At 40.7% G+C, this 24051-nt stretch overlaps 1 protein-coding gene across 1 annotated transcript in view; it reads right to left on the bottom strand.

The window, feature by feature from the left end:
- Positions 1-19491, bottom strand: part of SUCLG2 (succinate-CoA ligase GDP-forming subunit beta) — a 269052-nt gene extending 249561 nt beyond the window's left edge. The window contains exon 1 of the mRNA XM_063426806.1: positions 19362-19491. Within this exon, the coding sequence (XP_063282876.1) occupies positions 19362-19442 (81 nt within the window). The 5' untranslated portion in view covers positions 19443-19491. The remainder of the gene's footprint in view (positions 1-19361) is intronic.
- Between the last annotated feature and the right edge of the window lie 4560 nt (positions 19492-24051).

Raw genomic sequence — 24051 nt, 5'->3', positions numbered from 1 at the left:
AAGATAAGTTTGCATGAGCATAGAAAAATTACTTTCTGTAAATGCACTCCTCTGGACTTATTAAAATTCATTTGTCACATGGTGATATTTAAATAACCATTCCTTTCATAAAGTAACAGCCCACTTAATGCAATAAAAGGCATTTTTTTTAAAATCTATTATTTGATCAGAAATTGCTTCCAGCATTCAACACGCCACAGGATGCTCTTAATGTTTTCTGCTAGCTGCTTTCATTGAAGATCCCGCTTATGTCCTGGGGTACAAAAAGGGAGGGTGGGGGGTGAAGAAAAAAAAAAAAAAGACAAGCTGATGGCTCCAATTTCCTCTATTTTAGTAGATGTGTGTATTCAGATTTACAATGCAGGGAAGAAATGCAAATTCACAATTACACTGTTTCAGGACCTCTTTAGAATTCTGAAGAAGCATTGATCAGAATCAGTTGTAAATAGCTGGCTCAGAAGTGGTTAAAGGGACACTACAGTCACCTGAACAACTTCAGCTTAATGAGTTTGTTCAGGTGAGAACTATAGCTCCCTGCAGCCTCTCTCATGTAAACACTGTATTTTCTCAGAAAATACAGTGTTTACATTGAAAGCTAGGAACACCTCCAGTTGCAGTGAACCAGAGGGACTTCTGAGTTGATGGAGGCATAATATGCCTCAATCCACTCAAATCTGCTGTCAGCAGAGCACAGGGCAGCACTGTGCACAGCATCCTGTGATTCAGTATCTCCTCCCTCTGCATGCAGACACTGAACTTTCCTCAGAGATTAATTGATTCAATTCATCTCTATGAGGAGATGAGATTGGCCAGGGCTGTGTTTGAATCATGCTGGCTCTGCCCCTGACCTGCCTCTTTGTCAGTCTCAGCCAAGACTATGTCAGCAGACTGCTTGTTTTTCCGAATCTAACAGCATGCAGATTTACAGCTTCTGGCTTGAATACAGTAAGAGATTTACTATATTTATGGAGGCATGAGGGGGGCTAGATGGTGGTGTTAACACTATACGGTCAGGAATACATGTTTGTGTTCCTGACCCTATAGTGATCCTTTAAACTAGGGCCACTCTCATATAAGATTATTAGACTACGACTCACAGTCACAGACATGCTTAATTTGTTGCATATGTCAGTTTAACCTTATTCTCTAATCTTTCTCTCACATTCAAAAGAACAATAAACTAATGGGTACGGTGCTTGTAAAGTCACTTTAAATCAGGAGACGTCTAGCTAAACTTTGGTTTCCCATTTATTTCTAATGGAAAATTAGTAAACAAGCCTGTAACTAGGGTATTATGAGAAGAGAAAAAAAAAAAAAAAAAACACTATCATGGGCACCATAACAACTTTATCTAAATGAAGTTGATGAATTGTTGAACTCCAAAGCTGTGTAGACAGCACCAATCCGCTCTACCACTATTCTTCCAATACAGTCCAAACATTTAATGAGGAAGCCTCACCAGTGTACTAGTTGTAGGCTGAGAGCATCAGATAAGATTAGGTTGTTATGGTACCCGGAATATTCCTTTCATCAACATTTTATTCTACCATTAAAGTTGCTCTGGTGCCTAAAGTATCCCTTTAAATGAATGTCCATGTTACTCTAGTTCTTCCTGCTTTGTAAATGCAGCTGGCTCTATGCTTCTATATTTTTTTTTGTTTTATATCTCAAATAGTTGGCATGCTTTCTGGATGCCTTGCTGTTCTGGACAGAAGACATCACAAAGGATGAGAGTTGTGTTTGCCAGGTTGAGGCTTAATGTGCATCACAGTGATTTCTCTATGGCAGTGGTTCTCAACCTTCCTAATACTGCGACCCTTTAATGCAGTTCCTCATGTTGTGGTGACCCCCAACCATAAAATTATTTTCGTTGCTACTTCATAACTGTAATTTCGCTACTGTTATGAATCGTAATGTAAAGATCTGATATGCAGGATGTATTTTCATTGTTTTGAACATAAAGGTTTGTGATTAATCACAAAAACAATATGTATTTCTACTATACTATACCACCATTTTATTGTGGAAAAATTGGGGGTACTGCTCTCCTTCCCCCTGGCTCTGCTCTCCTTCCCCCTGGCTCTGCTCTCCTTCCCCCTGGCTCTGCTCTCCTTCCCCCTGGCTCTGCTCTCCTTCCCCCTGGCTCTGCTCTCCTTCCCCCTGGCTCTGCTCTCCTTCCCCCTGGCTCTGCTCTCCTCCCCTTTTCTTTGCTCTCCTTCCCATTTTATTCACTCTCCTTCCCATTTTATTCGCTCTCCTTCCCATTTTATTCGCTCTCCTGCTGCTCTCCTTCCTCTTATCTAATGCTCTAATATCCCTTTTCTTTGCTTAACCTTCCCATTGCCTCTGCTCTTCTCCCCTTATCTCTGTTCTGCTTACCTTTTTCTCTCTTGTGCTCTGCTCGCTTTCCTGCAGCAGCAGTCTTCTTTCTTCCTCTTGGTACCGCGGGCGGGGGAATGCAGGGGGTTACATTGCGTCATGACGTAATCGGCATTGCGGAATGCGGATTGGTGGATTGCCAGGTCAGAAGGCGGAGCGGAGGGGACTCACTCCAGCATCATCATGAAACGAACAGTAATATACCGGGGATGCGATCGGGCGACGAGAAAGGGGCTAAACAATTAAAAGATTTGACCAGGAAAGACTGCTGACATTTTTAATCACAGCAGCCTGCAGCTCTCTAATGATACGATTTAGGCGGCCGCGAGGCCCCTTTTAGCGCGAGGACTTAGGCGGACACCTAAATCGCCTAATTAGAGAGCCGCCTCTGTCCAACCGTTAGGCGACCCCTGTGAAAGGTTAATTCGACCCCGAAAAGGGTCGCGGACCCCTAGGTTGAGAACCACTGCACTATGGTGTTTATGGTAAAGGATATCTCTACATGTTGCAGGACATAATTCAATAGATAACCCTTTATCTGCTAACCTACAGGAGTGCGAACAATCACAAAAAGGCTAAAAACACATCAAATAACATTTCATTTATTAATAAAGGAGGAAAGAAAAAGAAAAAAAAAAATGTACTCTTCAAAGCTTTTCCAGAAATCCAGACAACTGTATGATTAATTTCTGGCTTAAAACTTCAAAGCCTGTAAAACCATTGTTTTCCCGTGACCTAAAAATGTCTGTTGGCAAAAATGTAGTGCATCACATGTGGTCTTCAGTCACTCACACTATATACTAGGAGAAATAAGCATTGCTGAGGTTAAAAATGGAAAATATTCAACACGCAATTTTAAAAGTGCCTCTTATTTCAAATATCTTGAGGGAATAGAATTTTAATACCCTTACTGTCGATTTATGAATCTCTGACTTCACACGTCTTTTTTTTTTTTTTCAACAATATTAAAATTATATTTCTCATGGCTAATAGCAGGCAAATGTCTGCTTATTTCATTTATGCCAGAAGAAACCAAAGAGAACTGAAAAATATTTAACATTTTAGAAATTAACAAACCCTAGAATATGTTCAGCAAAATCAGATCGGTAAGAATTAAAGGCACACAGTCATTTAGGATACATTAGCTACTAAGGCTTTTTTATAATGTTCTTCTAAACAAACCCACAAGCGACCACTGTAGTAAATATGATGTCAGAATGCTCGTGTCCCACCCCAGAGTAAGTAGTCAAACAGTCTGACAACTTACTTTGGTCCAAACAAGGTGCCCAAGCCACATGGCTTCTCCTCGTCAATAACAGAAAAAAGTACTTGGAAACCAGGGAGCTCATAATACTGTGCTGTGAAGTACAAATGCATTTAAATTCAATGGAAAAAAAAAAACTAACATCGGGGTATGGAAAAGAAATCCCCACCTACCCCTCTGTGTAAGTAATGCAAAGAAAAAACAAAAACAGAAATATGACTCCTATGTTTAACCCCTTAACGACGAGTGACGGACAAGGTCCGTCACTCAGGGGAATGCGTTAATGACGAGTGACGGACCTTGTCTGTCACGCGTTAAAATTAACCCCCGATCGACACAGTGCCGGCGATCGCGGGGTTAACGCTGTTGCTGGGTCCCTCGGAGTCAGGGGCAGACCAGCAGCAGCAAATCCGGATATCCCAGCCCATGTGATCGCTGTGACAGCCAGTCACAGCGGTCACAATGCTGCTGGGATATCTGATCCGCCTCCCTCCACCTCGTGTGGGTTTGTGAAGTGGAGAGAGACGGATCGGTGCTACATTGTGTCCCTGCGTTATTGCAAAGTTATACTTAAGTATAAAATTCCTTTCCCTGTAGTTAAAATAATTTTTTTAACCCTTTCCCTGCTGCTTGATCACTGCTAGCAGTGATCAATATACAGGTCACAGTACTTTACTGTGATCTATTTTTTTTTTTACTTTCAAGGGTTACATTTTGTTTTTTGTAACCCTAAGGGGTTAAATTTTATTATTTGATTTTATTAATTTGTGATTTATTTTGGTGGGTGGAATTTAGTGGGAATTAGGGAATAAAAAAATAAAAATAAAATTTTTGAGTTTTGTTAGCTGTATTAACAATGTTTAGAAAGAATAGCGCAGAGGAGGCTTATGCCCTGTTAGCGGCCGACTCAGAGGCGACTGACACTGCCTCAGAGTGGCGCAGGGAGTGACGCAGGGGACGCAGGGGACAGGGACTATGTGCCAGATACTGTAGGACCATCAGGGGAAATCGACGATTCCCCTAATGCTGAACATGGCGCAGATGACTGGGTACCCCCTAATATTTTTTCCCCAGACATCCCAGTGTATACAGCCAATCCTGGCATACAGGCTGACCTGTCTGCCTATAGTGCGCTGGATGTTATGCAGCTGTTCTTGGGGGATGAGATTTTTGGGGAGATAGTCACCCAGACTAATCTCTATGCGGAGCAATATCTGGCACGCAATCCAGACTCTTATCTCCAGGAAAGAGAGATGGAACTGAACCAGTGTGCCAGAATTGAAACAATTCTGGGCACTGACCATGTTAATGGGGCTAATTAAAAAGCCCACAATTAGGATGTATTGGTCCAAACATCCTATTTGCAATACCCCAATTTTTGCAGAGACAATGACGAGGGAAAGATATGAATACATACTACGATTCATGCTCTTTAGTGATAACAACAAGTGCCCCCCAAAAGGTGATCCGCAGTATGATCTTCTTTATAAAATACGCCCTTTAATTGCCCACTAACAGTAAATTTGCCACTATATATACCCCCAATAAAACCATTTCCATTGACGAGTCCCTCATGAAGTTTAAGGGAAGACTGGGGTTTAGACCATATATCCCATCCAAAAGATCCCGATATGGGATCAAATTTTATAAACTGTGTGAAAGTGGCAGTGGCTACGTATACACCTTCCGTGTATACGAAGGAAGGGATAGCCACCTTGATTCCCCAGGTTGCCCAGATATAGTAGGGACCATTGGGAAAATTGTCTGGGACTTAATGAAGCCACTACTTAATAAAGGTTATCATCTATACATTGATAAACTTTTATAATAGCATCCCACTGTTAAAAATGTTGTACTGCTTCGAGACCGTGGCCTGTGGCACTATTCGGAAGAGTCGCACAGGTTTCCCAAAGGCTCTAGCGAACAAAAAATTAAAAGGGGGGAAACAGCAGCTCTCGGCCAGAATGAACTGCTGGCACTCAAGTACAGGGATAAAAAGGATGTTTTCATCTTAACCACCATCCATGGTGAAAACACTCGGAGGGTCGCAGTTCGTGTCAGAGACGAATGTAAACGGGTGCCAGTCTGCATACGGCAATATAATCGGCATATGGGGGGCGTTGACCTGTCCGATCAACTGATGCAGCCGTATTTGATCATGAGAAAGACCAGGGCATGGTATAAAAAAGTGGGCATATACCTGATGCAGATGGCACACAATGCCTTTGTCATTTTTAAAAAGGCAAATGCTGGGCTGAAAAGCACTTTTCTTTCTTTCCAGTTTGAGCTCATTTCTGGGCTGCTAGAATGCCACACAAGGAGACCATCAGTGGAGCCTAGCAGAAGAATGGAGGCAGGTCACTTCTGCTTTAAGATTCCACCAACCCCTAAAAAACAAAACCCCCAGAAAAGGTGCAGGGTGTATTACAAGAGGGGCGTTGAGACCAGCTATTACTGCCCTGATTGCCCCTCTCAGCCCGGCCTATGTATTGGCCACTGTTTTAAAAATTTTCACACCCAGGCCGAATAAGTAGACCAGTTTTGGGGTGTGATTTGTAGTCATCTGTCTGATTGGTTACCGAATCTTGGCTTTGTCTACCGTTTATCCTGTCTTCTCTGATCCTTGACCTCAGCTTGTCCTATCGTTATTCCGTTTCTCTTTACTCCTTTGACCTCGGCTTGTACCTTGACAATTCTCTGCTTGTATAGCCCGGCCATTCTAAGGACCGGTATTACAAGTTTCTCTCTCTGTGTTCTCGCTCTTTGTGGTCTGTCTGTGTTTTGCTTTCGGAATCCATTGCCTGGGACGCAGATGACTGGGTACTACCCCCGGATAAGTTTACACCAACTATTCCCCATTTTCACAGCAAATAGTATGCACTTGTTCATAATTTGAATTGATGAGCTGCTTATACTTAAAAATATATGTGGCCTTTGAGAGGTAATTTGCAGTCCTGAGCTGCTAAAATGAGACTTGGGCCCAGCATCCACTTTTGAAAAATATGGAAGTGGTGTGTCTCCAATGTGCCCCTTCACCATCCACATAACCATGAAAAAGGTACACATGTGGGTATCGTTGCACTAAGATGACATAGCTGAGCAACATATTAGGTGTTATACTGCCGTAGCACACATAAGGATAGCAAAATATACAGTAACATCTCCAAGTGTGTGTCAAAAAGGCAGAAAAAATGCTAATTACAACTAGATTTGGTACAAACTAACAAAAAAATGATCCTACACTAAGGTTTAGAATATACCTTTTGAAATACCCTGGGGTGTCTACTTTAAGAAATGGTAGACCTTTGTGGGGTAGTTTGAATTTAAAACCTGCTAAGATGCTTGGAAATTGCACATAGGCCCAGCGTCAAAATTTAAAGTTCGGTAAAAACTAATATGGCTTGGTCTCCTATATGGTACTGTAGCTTCACAAAATAGTGCCAAAGACATACAATGTGGGTGTCATTTTACTCAGAAGACTTAGCTGAACATAATTTGGGGGGTTTGGACTTAGTGGCACATGTGAAATATACAAAATGCCCAGCAAAAATGCAATCCATGTGTAAAAAACACACAAAATTATTTTTTGACACATACTTTGGCATCTATTGGTGAAGAAATGGGGGCATGTTAAGGCACAATATGCACCTTATGAGATACCCTGGAGTGTCTACTTTTACAAATGGTAGGCCTTTGTGGTTTTTTTTTTTTTGAACAGTCAAACTGTTATAATATCCCAAATGGAAGCATAGGCTCATTAAATCCATCTCTCAAAATTCTACTGTGAGTACTGAAAAGGACAGGTCTCCTATATGGCACTGTAGCTTCACGAAATAGTGCCAAAGACATACAATGGGGGGTGTCATTTTACTCAGCAGATGTAACTGAACACAAAATAAAACTTTGTACAGGAATAGCACACACCAACTTTATAAAATACACATGAGAAGTTCTTTGCTATAAGTTTGTGTGCCAAAAACCAAAGAAAACTAAATTTTACTCCAATATTTAGCAGAGGTTGGCGGTGAAATGGCTACGTAGAAAGTGTCAAACTAACCTTAGGTAAATAGCCTGTGATGTCTACTTTATATAAATATATACTTTTGTGTGGCAATTTTGTTTTCTTTTATGGCTATTAAGCTTACAAGACAAACATACCAAATTCTAAAATCGTTCCACATTAAAAGTTTATTTTACTCCTTGTGCTTTGTGACCTGTAACTACCACAAAAAAACTGGAAATCCCAGACACATTATATATTCTGTAAATCAGAACAACTAAATGATTTTATTTTTAATTACTTTCCTTAACCTGCACTAATTATGTACACATTAATATTGCAAAAACTGTAAAATAAAACCCACACAAATTCATTTATTTTGCATATTTCTGTATTTTTTTATAATAAATAAGCATTTATATACATATATGTGTTACATCAAATTAAAGCCCTTTCTGTCCTTTAAAAAAACGGTATATAATATGTGTCGGTGCAATAAACGAGAGAGATGCAAATTGCAGTTGAACAGCAAAAAATGCTGTTGTCATTAAGTGAAAGACAAGCTTCTGAAGCTCTGTCCTTAAGGGGTTAAGGACCAGGCAATCTAATACATGTAAGAGATTTATTTGGCCTTTGTTTTCCCCTGTTTGTTTATGTATCGGGTGGACCTTTCATTTTGAATTTGGAGTGCTTGATTTTCCTGGCATTATTTTTTTGTTTCTCTAAGGTTTAATAAATGGCCACACTGCAATGAGAGCGCTTCAGCTGACAATCTTAGCCAATAACAGCAGGCTTGCACTGCCCTTACTGGTAAGTGAGTCTTACTAGACTCTTACAATAGAACCCGGAAGCAGTGCATAAGTGCTCAGGTAAGTTGTTAAACTGTTTTTAAACGACTTGACACTATAGTCACCTGAACAACTTCAGCTTAATGAGGTTGTTCAGGTGAGAACTATAGCTCCCGGCAGCCTCCATCATGTAAACACTGTATTTTCTGAGAAAATGCAGTGTTTACATTGAAAGCTAGGAACACCTCCAGTTGCAGTCACTCAGAATGCCACCAGAGGGACTTCCAAGTTGATGGAGGCATAAAACGCCTCCATCCACTCAGATCTGCTGTCAACAGAACACAGGGCAGCTCTGTGCAACACTGTGCACGAGCATCCTGTCTGCAGGCTGTCAGCAGAAGCAGCAGCACGTGGGAGTTGGCTGGAGCTGACAAGCTGAAGACCAGAGAACGAGCAGAAGGGGAGAATTCAAACTGTAAGTAAACTTATTTAGTGAGTGTGGGTGGGTGACAGTGACGGGATGGATATGGATGATGGGGAAGGATGGATATGAATGATGGGGAAGGATGGATATGGATGATGGGGAAGGATGGATATGGATGATGGGGAAGGATGGAGAGAGTGTGTGTATGTCTAATTTTTTACTACTTGTGTGTTTGCATTGAAACACTATATAGAGATCTCTATATATAGTGTTTCTATGCAAACATGCAAACACACTGTTTGGCTGAAGAGGGGGGCGGGTATAGAAAGCGAGCTGAGCTGTCAGTCACATGCGCGGTTGAGCGCTGAGTTTCTTCATAGGGCGGCATTCAATGCCACTCTATGAAGAGTGCGATTGGTGCAGCGTGAAACTGCGCATGTACACCACATCGCGATGACGCTTCTCAAAGAGAAGCGTCCTGTTGGGCCCTGCGATTTCGTCATTTAGACGAAAAAGGGGGCGTGGCCTAGCAGGGAGCTCAGCGCTGGAACGGAGGTAAGTTTTATTATTAACTCCTTAAGGACCAAACTTCTGTAATAAAAGGGAATCATGACATGTCACACACGTCATGTGTCCTTAAGGGGTTAAAAAGGGCATGGATTTATTTTTTATGGCAAGTTCATATAAAAGCAAGAAAGAAGGCTATAGTGATCCTTTAAGGCATTTCTGGCACGATAACCACTAGAGCAGGATGCATTGGTTTTGGTGGGTTTAGTATTCCACCCTCAGGGCCGCTCTCCCTTGGCGCTGAAGGGGTTAAAAGCCCTTCAGTTACTTACCTTAATCAAGCGCCAGGCTCCCTCGGTGCTGGTGACCTCTCCTCCCCGCCGTGTCAGCTCCCGAGTGGAGGGGAATGCGCATACGTGGAAAGAGCCGCATGCGCATTCAAACAGTCCATAGGAAAGCATTTCTCAAATGCTTTTCTATGGACGTTCTGCACGCTGGATGTGATTTTCGCATCCAGCGTCGCAGAAGAGCCTCTAGCAGCTGTCAGGAAGACAGCCACTACAGTTTGGATTAACCAGGCAATATAAACATCTCAGTTTCTCTGAGCTGAAGTGGTCTGGGTGACTATAGTGTCCCTTTAAAGACCATATTCATAAGCCCGGATTGTTTTGCACAAGTATTTGCAGCTCTACAACCCTGTAATTTTTAATTGGGTGGGATATTCAAATTTAATAAACAATATTTAATGACTGGTTTCTTATGACAGAATTATTTAGCCATCCGTTCTTAAGGGATTAGAGAAAAAATAATGAAACAACTGGATGGATCCAACGAGTGGATGGATGCCACCATAGGTTTACTGTGAATGAAATGAATGATATATTTGAACTTTGCATGCACATGAAGCTAAAGCATAATCAAATATAGATTAGCGAGCAGGCTTTCGCTTACTAATCCCCCCCCCCCCCCCCCAAGGAATGCTATGAAACGACAAAAATTGTCTTAGAGGTGTCAGTCAGTCCCTAGACAAAGGTGAACAAAGAGGGTAGAACAGATCTCCAATTAAAAAAAAAAAAAAAAGGCTGCAAACTGGGACAGTCAATGAATATTCTCAAGAATCATCTATAGAACACATTAAATATTAACAACAACCCTGGAGTGCCCGTTTTAGCAGGACGTAATATTTGATTACAAGTAAAACTTACAGTAATGCACCACGATTAGAGTCACCAAATTTTTGAAATACCGTCATTACCAATGGGTATTCAACAACTTTTTTTTTTTTATTAATAAACCAATTTCAATATTACAAACAATGAATGCTTAACATATGAAGATTTGTTTGACAAGGTACAGAAGGTGATGTCTTTTAAATGAGCTCCATTTGCCGCCTCACAAATTCGGACTCTTTTGATTGCACTTTTCATAACATTAGTAAATGTTTGAGGCTCTAGCGCTTTCATTTCTGTACGAATATTCTCCTTGAGCTGCTCAAGTGTTCGCGATATGTACTTTTATATCACAGCCTATGTGTAGCAGGCATTGATCGCTGTAGTTCCTGTAAAGATTCTAAGTACGTCATAAGCAGAAAACCATACAGAAAAAAGTAGAATGGTGTTTGAAAAGACTTGGAAGCAAGTTTATCCAAACCTCAAGTTATGGTTGAAACCAACAAGGAATTCAATAGAAAAGAAATTGCCAGGGCTTGTAAGCAATTCAGTGAAAAGCCAATTTGTCAAGCTCTCTCTTTCTTGACTAACTGCATTTTAGCTAAATGAGAAAAATCACCTTCATCCTCAATTTTGCTTGTTATTGTAGCAGTGCGTCTCTCAGAAACATCTTGAACCCTGCAATGGTGTCAGCTTAAGGCAGGGGGGTTGGAAGTCACCTTTGTGATCATGAATATACTTTTTTACTATAAACATTTCACTTTATGGGAAAGCAGGCAAGTGTTTTTGGTAGCTATTTAAAAATAAGTTGGATTTTCGGTTAGTGAATATTTGAAAAATTTGCAAAAATTCCAACGTGCAAAATTAAGAAAATACATTTTTTTTATATATATATTCATAGAGTTTCCTTAAGCAGTGCAATAACTTGTGAGCACATTCACTGGTTCAGACTGGAAGTTCCTTGTACATTTTCCGGGTGGTCAGGTTTTGTTAATAAACCTAGGGATTGCTTATCAGGGGAAAAGGGAGGGGAAAAGGGAGGGGAAAAGGGAGGGGAAAAGGGAGGGGAAAAGGGAGGGGAAAAGGGAGGGGAAAAGGGAGGGGAAAAGGGAGGGGAAAAGGGAGGGGAAAAGGGAGGGGAAAAGGGAGGGGAAAAGGGAGGGGAAAAGGGAGGGGAAAAGGGAGGGGAAAAGGGAGGGGAAAAGGGAGGGGAAAAGGGAGGGGAAAAGGGAGGGGAAAAGGGAGGGGAAAAGGGAGGGGAAAAGGGAGGGGAAAAGGGGGGGGGGAAAAGGGGGGGGAAAAGGGGGAGGGGAAAAGGGGGGGGGAAATTTAGGTGGCTTGCCCCCCCTTAAAGTTAATACAAAAAACTCACCTTATTTCCAGCCTCTGCGGGCTCTCCGGTGCTAGTCCCGCCCCCTTGGTGACATCAGAATTGCAGATTTTTAGCCAATCCAATGCTTTCCCATGGGAAAGTTATAGCAGCAATAGTTATAGTCATAAAGACAATGAACTTTTTCCATGGGGAAAGCATTGGATTGGCTAAAATCAGCAAGGGGGCGGGGGCAAACACTCTTTTGGCGATTCAGCACCTCCTCATATAGAAGCATTAAATCAATGCAACTCTATGAGGAAAATTCAGCGTCCCCGTGCATAGAGTGGAGACGCTGAACAGCAATGAGCCAGGAAGCACATCTAGTGGCCATCTGAGTGGCCGCCACTTGGAGGTGTCCCTATGGGCAATGTAAGCACTGCCTTTTCTCTAAAAAGGCAGTGTTTGCATGAAAATGCCTGAAGTCAATGATTATACTCACCAGAACAGCTACATTGAAAGGGACTATCCAGTGCCAGGAAAACCCTGTAGTGCCCCCTCCCTCCCATGTTGCTGAAGGGGTTAAAACCCCTTCAGTGACTTACCTGAATCCAGCGCCGATGTCCCTCGGTGCTGGGTCAGGCTCCGCCCATGCTCCTCCCCGCCGACGGGGGAGACCCAATGCGCATGCGGGGCAATGGTCGCGCATTTTACCTCCCCAAAGGAATGCATTATTCAATGCTTTTCTATGGGGATTCCGGCGACGCTGGAGGTCCTCATGCATAGCGTGAGAACGTCCAGCGTCGTCTAAAACACTTTTCATGTTTTAAGAACACGGAAGTCCCTCTAGTGGCTGTCTGATAGACAAGGTACTAGAGGAGTACTTAACCATGCAAGGTAATTATTGCAGTTTATAAAAACTACAACAATTACACTTGCAGGATTAATAGTGATGGGAGTTGGCACCCAGACCACTCCAATGGGCAGAAGTGGTCTGGGTGCCTGGAGTGTCCCTTTAACCCTTTAAAGGACCAAACTTCTGGAATAAAAGGGAATCATGACATGTCACACACGTCATGTGTCCTTAAGGGGTTAAGCTGTAGTTGTCCTGGTGACTACAGTGTTACTTTAATAAAACAGTTATGGTGAATAGATCATGCCTCTGCAGTCACACTGCTCAGTTCTCAGCCATTTAGATGTTACTTTGTTTATAAAGTCCTACTGAAAATTCCCCGCATGTGACTTGCACAAACTTCCTAAACACTTCCTGTAAAGAGATCTAATGGTTACACCAGGAATTCAAGGTGAGTAAAAAGCAAATTGAAGGAGGGGGTCAAACTTATTCTTCTTATCACTTTGTTTAAATAGTCCTGCAACACCTCACATGGCTGTGTCTCACACAGCCTCAGTACAGACTTTCCACACAAAAAAAGAAAAAAGCTCACTTTTTAATTCCTAAAAGGACTACTATAGGCACCCAGACCACTTTAGGTCTTAATGAAGAGGTCTAGGTGCCAGGTCCCCTTAGTTTTAACCCTGCAGCTGAAAACATAGCAGTTTCAGAGATTACACTGCAGGGTTAATCCAGCCTCTAGTGGCTGTCTCCCTTTCAGCCACTAGGGGCTGCTTCCGCGATTTACACTGAGTAAATTGCACTTATTTGAAGAGTCCAGCGTCAAATAAGATCCCCATAGGAAAGTATTGAGTAATGCTTTCCTATGGGCGGGTTTGAATGCACGCACATTCGGCTCCACTCGGGAGCTGACGTTGGCGGGGGAGGAGGGGTCAAAAGCACAGAGGGAGCCCGGCGCTGGATTAAGGTAAGTGGCTGAAGGGGTTTTAACACCTTCAGCGCCAAGGAAGGCGGACACTCCAAGAGCCTATAGTGCCAGGAAATCTGGTTTGTTTTCCTGGCACTATAGGATCCCTTTAAGAATGGAGACAACTGTTCAGCTTCTGAAACAAAAACAAAACCTAGCATGTGCCACGTGTTTGTTCTATTATAATTTAAGGGTTTATCTTTGTGTGCACCCAATTCCCCCCCATCCATATTATATACGTTTTTTTAAGTGATAGTAGGGCATTATTTGAACATTCAATATGTATATCCAACAATACTTTTGCTTATAATTTTTTTTTTTTTTTACACATCAAGCACAAAAAAAAAAAAAATTAATAGATTTGCGCATCCGCCCTGATTGTTAAATGCCTCATATGTCCGGGCATCTAAATTAATTTGTGGTAGTTAACACTACCCTAAAACTAAACACACATGTGCTCTACCCCTTAGATGTACATACAGCTGGCTGGAGTGCTTTGTGATGTGAAAAGTGCAGCCTCTTTTATTCATTTTACAAAAAGTGCATATTTAAAAAGGAATCGGCACTTTTATAAAATTAACATTGAAACATTCCTTGGCTTTCAAGCAGACAGCAGGTCTGTACTCTTGGTTTGTTTAGCTCAGTGGATGGCAGGTGGGTGGCAGATTCCCAGAGCACCTGACTTGCACCTGACTCATTGAGCTGTATAGGTAAGGAAGTCTGTGATTGGACAGCTACATAAAGTCTGGGCTACAAGGGGAGAGCTTGCAAAGGCAGCAGACAAGAGAGCCACCTACTAAACAGTGATTATTTTTTATTTATTTTTGGTATTTTTTTAGTGGGGAGGTTAAACTTTCCTTAAATTACCACTATAGGCACCCAGACCACTACCTGGAGAAAGTATATTTTAACCCCTTCCTTCCACTTCAGCCCGGCGGGAGGGGGAGACCTATTAACACTATAGTGCCAGGAAAACTAGTTTGTTTTCCTGGCACTATAGTGGTCCTTTAATGCACAATGTGTTTGTTTTAGCATATATCTCCTGGTCTTTTAGTTACCTGCTAGAGCCTACAGCAGCCTAAGTGTGTGATTACAATTCAAATAATAAAGCAGGAGATACAAATTTCTAAAGTAAGCACAATGGGATGTAAAATTGGAAATATTTTTATGGAGTCTTTGTGAGTCACAGCCAGAGGATATGTGGCTAAGGCTGCACAAACAAAACGATATAAAGGAACACTATAGGGTCAGGCATACAAACGAATTCCTGACCATATAGTGTTAAAACCACTATTTAGGTAGCTTACCCCCCTCAATAGGTAATAAACGTTACGGCGCCACATGGATCCGCAAGGCACTGTCCTCGCCCCCGATTCACCTTCTTGGTTGACATCAGAATTGAGATTGTCAAGGAGGCAGGGCGGGGGCCAAACAGCTTAGCCAATCAGCATCTCCTCATAGAGATGCATTGAATCAATGCCTCTATGAGGAAAGTGCAGCGTCTCCATCCGAACGTCAGTGCTGCACACATTGCAGCCCTGTTCCAGGAAGTGCCTCCAGTGGCCATTGGAGGTGTCCCTAGGGAGCAATGTAAACAATGAATTTGTCTAAAAAGGTTGTGTTTTTTGCAAAAAGGCTACAGGGACAGGCTACACTCACCAGAACAACTACATTAAGCTGTGATTGTTCTGGTAACTATAGTGTCCCTTTAACTCTTAAATGGCAGATAAGTATTGGCACTAATGGTGCATGATTTATATACAAATGCTGGCTTGGTGCTTACAGCATTCCTTTAACCCCTTAAGGACGCTGGACGGAAATTTTCCGTCATTGCAGCACTCCCCTTAAGGACGCTGGACGGAAAATGTCCGTCCAAAATGAAAATTAACCCCTGATTGCAACAATCGCGGCAATCGTGGGGTTAATCTTCCTGTAGTGTGTCTCCATATTGGAGGCACACTACCCCGGGCAGTTTCACTGATTCAGCCCATGTGATCGCTCTGACCGGGAGTCAGAACGATCATACGTGCTGCAGTGAAACCCGATCTGTTTCCCTGCAGCTCCGTGTGAGCTGTGAACTGCAGAGAGACAGATCGGTGCTGATCTGTCTCTGGCTGTAAAAAAAAAAAAAAACAGTTAGTTACAAAATCCCACCCCCCCTCACCTCTTTCAAATAAAAATTAACCCCTTCCCTGCCCTATGATCACTGCCTGCAGTGATCAAAATACAGATCACAGTATTTCACTGTGATCTGATTTTTTATTTTTATTTATTTATTTTTTATTTTTTTTTAAACCCCTGAGGGTTAACTTTTATTTGTTTTACTCCTCAGGTTAAATGTATTTAATTAATTCATTTAAATATTTAAAAATATTTATTTATTTAGCTAGGGTGGGTAGAAGTTTGTGAGGAAATTGGGGGATTTACGGTTAGGCTAGTTAGGGGTTAAAAGTAAAAAAAAAAAACTATTAAAAGTATAAAAAAAGTTTTAAAATAGTAAAATAAGTTGTTAAAAGCTAAATAAAACTTTGAAAAAGTTAAAAAAACTTTGAAAAAGTTAAAAAAACTTTGAAAAAGTTAAAAAAACTTTGAAAAAGTTAAAAAAACTTTGAAAAAGTTAAAAAAACTTTGAAAAAGTTAAAAAAAAACTTTGAAAAAGTTAAAAAAACTTTGAAAAAGTTAAAAAAAAACTTTGAAAAAGTTAAAAAAACTTTGAAAAAGTTAAAAATAATTTTAAAAAGGGGGAAAATGCATATTACCGCTACACTTGGTACAGGCTAGCGAAAAAATTATCCCACGCTAAGGTTTCAAATATGCCTTTTGAAACACCCTGGGGTGTCTTCTTTAGGAAATAGTATGCCTTTGTGAAGTAATTGGAATACAAAACCTATTTAAAAAATTCCAAAGTGGAGAATGGACTCAGCGTAAAAATTCTAACTTAAATGGCTGTGTCTCAAATGTGCCCCTTCAACGTTGTCATATACCTGGTAAAAGTACATACGGGGGTATTGCTGTACTCAGATGACAAAGCGGAGCAACATGTATTATACTGCTGTAGCACATATAAGGTTTGCAAAATATATATTACAAACTCATTGAGTATGTCAAAAAGGCATAAAAAAAATGTGTATTAACACTACACTTGGTATAAGCTAGCGGAAAAATTATTTCACGCTAAGGTTCAAAACACGTCTTTTTAAATACCCTAGGGTGTCTTCTTTAAGAAATGGTATGCCTTTATGGGGTAGCTGGAATAATTAACTTACAAAAAAACCTCCAAAGTGGGGTATGGACACAGCGTAAAAATGTAAAGTTTGAAAAAACTTAAATGGCTGTGTCTGAAATGTGCCACTTCAATGTCCGCATATACCTGGCAAAGGTAATTTTGGGGGTATTGCTGTGCTCAGACAACATAGCTGAGCAAGATAGGAAGTATTATATAGCCGTAGCACACATAAGGTTTGCAAAATATACAGTACAAACTCAGTGTGTCAAAAAGGCAGAAAAAAAAATGCTTATTACCACTACATTTGATACAAGCTAACGGAAAAATTATCCCACGCTAAGGTTCAAAATTTGCCTTTTGAAATACCCTTGGGCGTCTTCTTTAAGAAATAGTATGCCTTTTTGGGGTAGTTGGAAAAAGCAGCTTGCTTACATATTTAAAAATAGAATACGGACCCATTAAAGCTCTCCATGTAAATTCACACTTAAAAACCTGAACTTGTCACGTCTCTTTCACAGCACTGTAACTTCACAAAATAGTGTCTAGGTCATACATTGGGCATATTGTTTTACTCAGAAGAGGTAACTGAGCATACTTAGGGGGAATTTATGACAGTGGCACTTATCAAATGTAAGAAATACCCAGCGAAAATGCAACATGTATGTAAAAAAATTTATTTATTTTTTCACACCACAAAATTTTAAATAAATTGGTGAAAAAATGGTGGCAAGTTAAGGTATAATATATGCCTAATAACATACCCTGGAGTGTCTGCTTTCTCAAATGGAAGGCCTTTGTGGGGTTATTTGAACAGTCAAATGGCTATAATGCCACAAAATCAGACATATGACCATCTATGAAAATTCCAACTATAGAAACTGAAATAGCATGGTCTCCTTTATGGCATTGTAGCTTCACAGAATAGGGGCAAAGGTATACTATCATTTTACTCAGCAGATGTGGCTGAGCACAATATGGGGTTCTGTACAGGGATAGCACACACTTGGTTTGCGAAATACACATTACAAAAACCTTGTAATGTGTGTGTATATGCCAAAAATAGAGAAAAAATAACATTTTACTCCAATATTTAGCAGAGATTGGCGGTGAAATGGCTACGCAAAAAGTGTCAAACTAACCTTAGGTAAATAACCTGTGATGTCTACTTTATATAAATATATACTTTTGTGTGCCAATTTTGTTTCCTGCAATAGGTATTAAACTTCCAAGACAAACATACCAACTTCTAAAATTGTTTCACATTGAAATTTTATTTTAGACCTTGTAGTTTGTGACTTGTAACTTTCTAAATAAACTGAAATCCTACACATATTATGCATTTTGTAAATCAAGACACATAAATGAATTTCTTTTGAATTACTTTTCCTAAGCTGGACATATTATACACACATTATTATTGCCAAAACTTGGGAGAAAAAAAAAAAAGCATTTTTTTGTTTTTTCACACATTATTTTGCATTTTTTTTGTAATACATGAGAATTTATATATGTATATGTCACATCAAATTAAAGCCCTTTTTGTTGTCTAAAAAACGGTATATAATATGTGTTGGTACAGTAAATGAGAGAGATGCAAATTGCATTTGAACACAAACAGCAAAAAATGCAAAAATTGGGTATGTCCAGCTTCTGAAGCTGTGTCGTAAGGGGTTAACTTGTCTACAGCTTCCCATGAAACACTTTGTTTTTATTTTGCTTGTGCAAGGAGATATATTTCTTTATATATACATAATTTTAAAATATGAAGGCATCTCAAAACAATTCAGTGTTTCAACAACTTTCAGATTCCATAGAATGCAATAATAACAATAAAAAATAAAAATAGGATCACACACAAAGTAATTTTATACCCCATACACTGATTGAAGCATAATTAACAAACTAGAATAAAATGGCTCTTGGCTGATGATTACAGCAATAGTTATATAGTCATAAAGAGCAGGAACTTCTTTCAGGTGAGTGCTCTCAATAGCAAACACAACTAAACCAAAGGTCATAAAGGACAAGTACTGAAAAACAAGTTTTACTGAAGGTCATTTGTGAAGCAAAAAGGACACGCATTTAAAATACGGTTATTCCCATATTATACACGTTTTATTTAAATATTCTGCAAATATGGTGGCAAACACATGCAGTTAACTAGCTTAGTGGTGCACACTTCTAATTAAAATACTGTAGTGTAGATCATTGAACCAGCAGTAGAAACATGTTAAAGCCAAAAGACATAATATTACAGAAGCATGTACATAATTTCGAATTGGATTAGATGCTGTGCAAGATAATTCCAATGCAGAAATCAATGCAGTATGGATTATATCTCCAATCTCGTACATTGAGTGAGGGACAGCAGCTGAACTCTCTCCCCCCTTCACTTTGAAGTACTGAGAGGGACTGGAGTGTTTATTGATCTACAGGGCAACACTGCTCAGTATGGAAGGCTGTGTGCCTCCTCACCTGTATTCTGCTGAGAAGAGAGGTCTTTGCGGTAAAACTCCTAAGCACTGTGCCAGCCTGTGCTGCCATGGAAGCTGCCATGTTTAGGCGGAAGTCTGTGAGAAAGTCCACATGGGCAAGGCGACGTCAGAGCATCACATGGATACTCCCCTCCACGTCAATCCTGGGGCAGCGTTCTATCCCCGCCCCCTTCCTTCATTCCACATGTGCGTTTATCACATTCTGGAATGACAGTTTTAGGACAAGTCTTTTGCTGTTTTTTTTCCAGTTTAAAATAGACCTTTTAGACAGTTCTGTAACTCCAATTACATTTCTAGGTTTTTCAAATGCAGGCAGATCTATGCTAATTGATGAGTGTAATTGTTTTTGATAGATTGCCTGCTTTCTGCTATGCACAGTTACATTTAAAATACAGATTTTGACATACTGCTCCACTGATGCATTATTCATGCAATAAATCTATTGGTTCATTTCATGGAGTTGTGACAAAATGTATTTTGTACCTTAATCATATCTGTGTGCGTGTTTTTTTTTTTTCACTGACGATATTTCACTTTCACTGACGATATTGTCGTTGTAATACATTTTACTTTTTTGAAACACTAATATTTGTGTTCAGCGAAGTCTTCCGTTTAAAACAGTAACCCCCATGTACAGGTTTTATGGTGTCTTGGAAAGTTATAAGGTTAAATATATTGCTAGCAAATTAAATTCCCTGAACTTTCGGTCTGGGTTGTCAGGCAGGTCCTGCAAATTGTAATAATAAAATGACCTACCGTATATACTCGAGTATAAGCCGACCCGAATATAAGCCGAGGCCCCTAATTTTACCCCAAAAAACTGGGAAAACTTATTGACTCGAGTATAAGACTAGGGTGAGAAATGCAGCAGCTACTGGTAAATTTCTAAATAAAATTAGATCCTAAAAAAAATATATTAATTGAATATCTATTTACAGTGTGTGTATAATGAATGCAGTGTGTGTGTATGAATGCAGTGTGTGTGTATGAATGCAGTGTGAGTGTATGAGTGCAGCGTGTGTATGAGTGCAGCGTGTGTATGACTGCAGCGTGTGTATGAGTGCAGCGTGTGTATATGAATGCAGCGTGTGTGTATGAGTGCAGTGTGAGTGTATGAGTGCAGTGTGTGAGCGTGTGTTGCAGAGCCTTGGTGGGGGATGGGCAATTTTTTTTTATTATTATTATTTTAATATTTTTTTATTATTATTTAATATTTTTATTTATTTAATTTAATTTTTTATTATTTTTGTATTACTATTTAATTTCTTTTTTTTTTATTACTACTAATTTTTTTTTTTTCGTCCCCCCTCCCTGCTTGATACATGGCAGGGAGGGGGGCTCCTTCCCTGGTGGTCCAGCATTGGCAGTTCAGTGGGGGGCTGTGGGGGCTGTGAGAGATGTTACTTACCTCTCCTGCAGCTCCTGTCAGCTCTCTCCTCCTCTGCGCCGTCCGTGCAGCTCCCTCTGTCAGCTCCCAGTGTAAGTCTCGCGAGAGCCGCGGCACTGGGAGCTGACCGAGGTGCTGAATGGACGGCGCGGAGGAGGAGAGAGCTGACAGGAGCTGCAGGAGAGGTAAGTAACATCTCTCTGCAGCCCCCACAGCCCCAGTCTGTATTATGGCAATGCAAATTGCCATAATACAGACTATTGACTCGAGTATAAGCCGAGTTGGGGTTTTTTAGCACAAAAAATGTGCTAAAAAACTCGGCTTATACTCGAGTATATACGGTAATTATGTAAAATTATTACATAAATATATACGTAGAATTATTATATATATACGTGTTATTTATATATAGGTATATATAAAGTGATATATATGTATATACTTATGTATATAGATATATATATTATTTCGTTCTACGTGTATTTTGATATCAATATATATATATATATATATATATGTATATATATTAATTTTAAAATACAGTTAGAACGAAATAACACGTGTATATATATTTTTTATTTATTTATTTTTTATTATTTTTTTTATTTTATTTTTTAACGTATTTACATATTTGTTTCTTTTATATTATATATAAATATATATATATACATATAATGATAATTATATATATAATTATATATATATATTAATATTAAAATACACTTAGTGTATGTGTATTTATGTGTGTGTGTATATGTGTATATAATAAATATATATATATGATCTAAGTATATATTATTTAATTTTACACTGTTTTTTGTTATTTTTTTTTTTATTCTTTATTTTTGTTGTGCACAAAAGTAACAAAAAGCCTTGGTGCGCCACAACAGCGACATCAAGAGACATTTGCAGTACTAGTCGTGGTATTCGTTTGTCAAGGCACATTTTTAGATTAATGAGATCAATATTTCGACAGCTTAGGTTCTCGTTTAGTTTAAATGGTTTAACAAGATTTAACAAGATGCACACATCAGGCAGGAGTATTCAGAGGAGTGACAAAGAAAGAAAGTGCAGGGTAAGTTATAGGCATAAACAAAGACTCGTTCAACAGATTAGGTCGTCATAGACATTTGGTATGGGTAGTCAAGATATGCTGCACTATTTCTTTTTTGTGTGATATCAAGATAGGAACACATTTAAAACAGGGCATGGTATAGTAATGATTTACAGTACGTTCAGGCTAAGCACGCATAGCTATATGAGTCAGCATAGACAGGGTTTTGATATGGTCACAGATTATACAGTGTCATGACATTTGCTAAGGTACTACACAGTATATTTGTTAACGTATAGGTAACCAAGTGTGTCAGGTTTAAGCTATGCTAATGCAGGTACCAGGTCTTCACTAACTATACCCTAAGAACAAGTAAGGCGGTATGCCGTGTCACATTCTGCATTTTCATGGTAGTTGAACCAACAAATAATAATCATACGTGTAGGAGTATAACAAGTTGCAGTTAACTAGAGATATGCTGGTCTAACTAACAGAGTGCACGCTTAGGTTTGTATAACGATATTTATGCATGCTTAGGGATAGTGTATACCACCAGGGAGCAAATCTTCTGATCGGCAATGGCACAAGGTTCTGGGGCATGGAGGCAGGACAGTCTCAATGGTGAAATGTCCTTCTGCAGGTTAGTTTAAGATAGTCCCCTCCAGTGGCGTACACACACTCCATGGGGCCCCGGTGCGAAACTGATCCGTGGGCCCCCCCCTACCGTGAACCTCTCCCCCCTGACTGTGGGCCCCTCCCCCCGACACATACATACAGACACAAACACATACAGACACCCCCGACAGACACATACATACATACACACATGCAGACACATACATACAGAGACACACACGCAGACACATACATACAGAGACATACACAGACACATACAGAGACACAGACACACACATACATACACACATACAGAGACACAGACACACATACATACACAGACATACAGATACACACATACAGAAACAGACACACACACACAGAGACACAGACATACAATCATACACACATACAGAGACACAGACACAAACATACATACACAGGCATACATACAGATACACACACACACACACACATACAGAGACAAAGACACAAAGATACATACACACAGAGACACAGACACACACATACATACACACACACAGAGAGACACAGACATACATATGGATACACACACACACACACACAGAGACACAGACATACATACAGATACACACACACATACACAGACATACACACAGATACAGACACAGACATACACACATACAGAGACACAGACATACATACACACATACAGAGAAACAGACATACATACATACATACATACATACAGAGACACAAATACACAAAATATTTCCTACCATGTGTGGGTCCAGTGGTGGCTCAGCCTGATGGGAGTCAGAGTTCCCACTCTGACTCCCTCCTCCTTTCAGTTTCCTCCCGCGCGGGCTCTCAGTATGCTGGGAGGAGTGACGTGCGGTCACTTCCTCCCAGCGTGTGATGAGATCATCACAGGGGGCCCGGTTGAGCACTTAAAGCGCCCAGCGCAGACCGGGCCCCCTTAAAATCCATGTCCATCAGGTGGCCCTGACAGCATGGGCCACCCGATGGACCCCTTAACATGCGGCTCCGGCGGTTTGCCGCACTGGCCGGGGCCGCAAAGCGTGGCAGCTGCTACCCGGTCGTGGGAGGGACACAGGGCGGCCGGGCCTGGAGTGCCGGGCCCAGTCGCAGCTGCGACCCCTGCGACCGCGGTACGTACGCCACTGGTCCAGACGGATGCCCTTCTGCTTCTCCTCCCGTCGGTAAGTCCCACGCTCCAGGCAATGACACCAAGATGGCGGAGGCCATGTGGGATGGCGTAGTGACCAGAACCGTCACAGGCTGCTTATCCACAGCGGCAGTACACCACAAGTACAGATCCTTACCGCAACCACACACCTGCAAGTACTCTTGCCCCACAGCAAGCCACCCACCTTTACTAAGACAGAACCCTCAAAGACCTCCCGCGGGCTCCCGGTACTCCCTCACTCCTCCAAGCAGGGCAACAAACCGCCCCATAGGGACATCAGCAACCCATAACCACTGCTGCACTGGGGGGCTTACCGGCACACGGAGTAGCAACACTCAACCATCCACACCACTGCTGTCGGAGAGATCCTCGGGGACAGCCAACAACCCACAGATACCACCCTCGGCCGCCAGTTTGCAGGC

The sequence above is a fragment of the Pelobates fuscus genome, chromosome 7 (assembly GCF_036172605.1).
Source record: "Pelobates fuscus isolate aPelFus1 chromosome 7, aPelFus1.pri, whole genome shotgun sequence".
Classification (NCBI taxonomy): Eukaryota; Metazoa; Chordata; class Amphibia; order Anura; family Pelobatidae; genus Pelobates; species Pelobates fuscus.
This window is presented reverse-complemented; position numbering and strand designations above follow the sequence as displayed.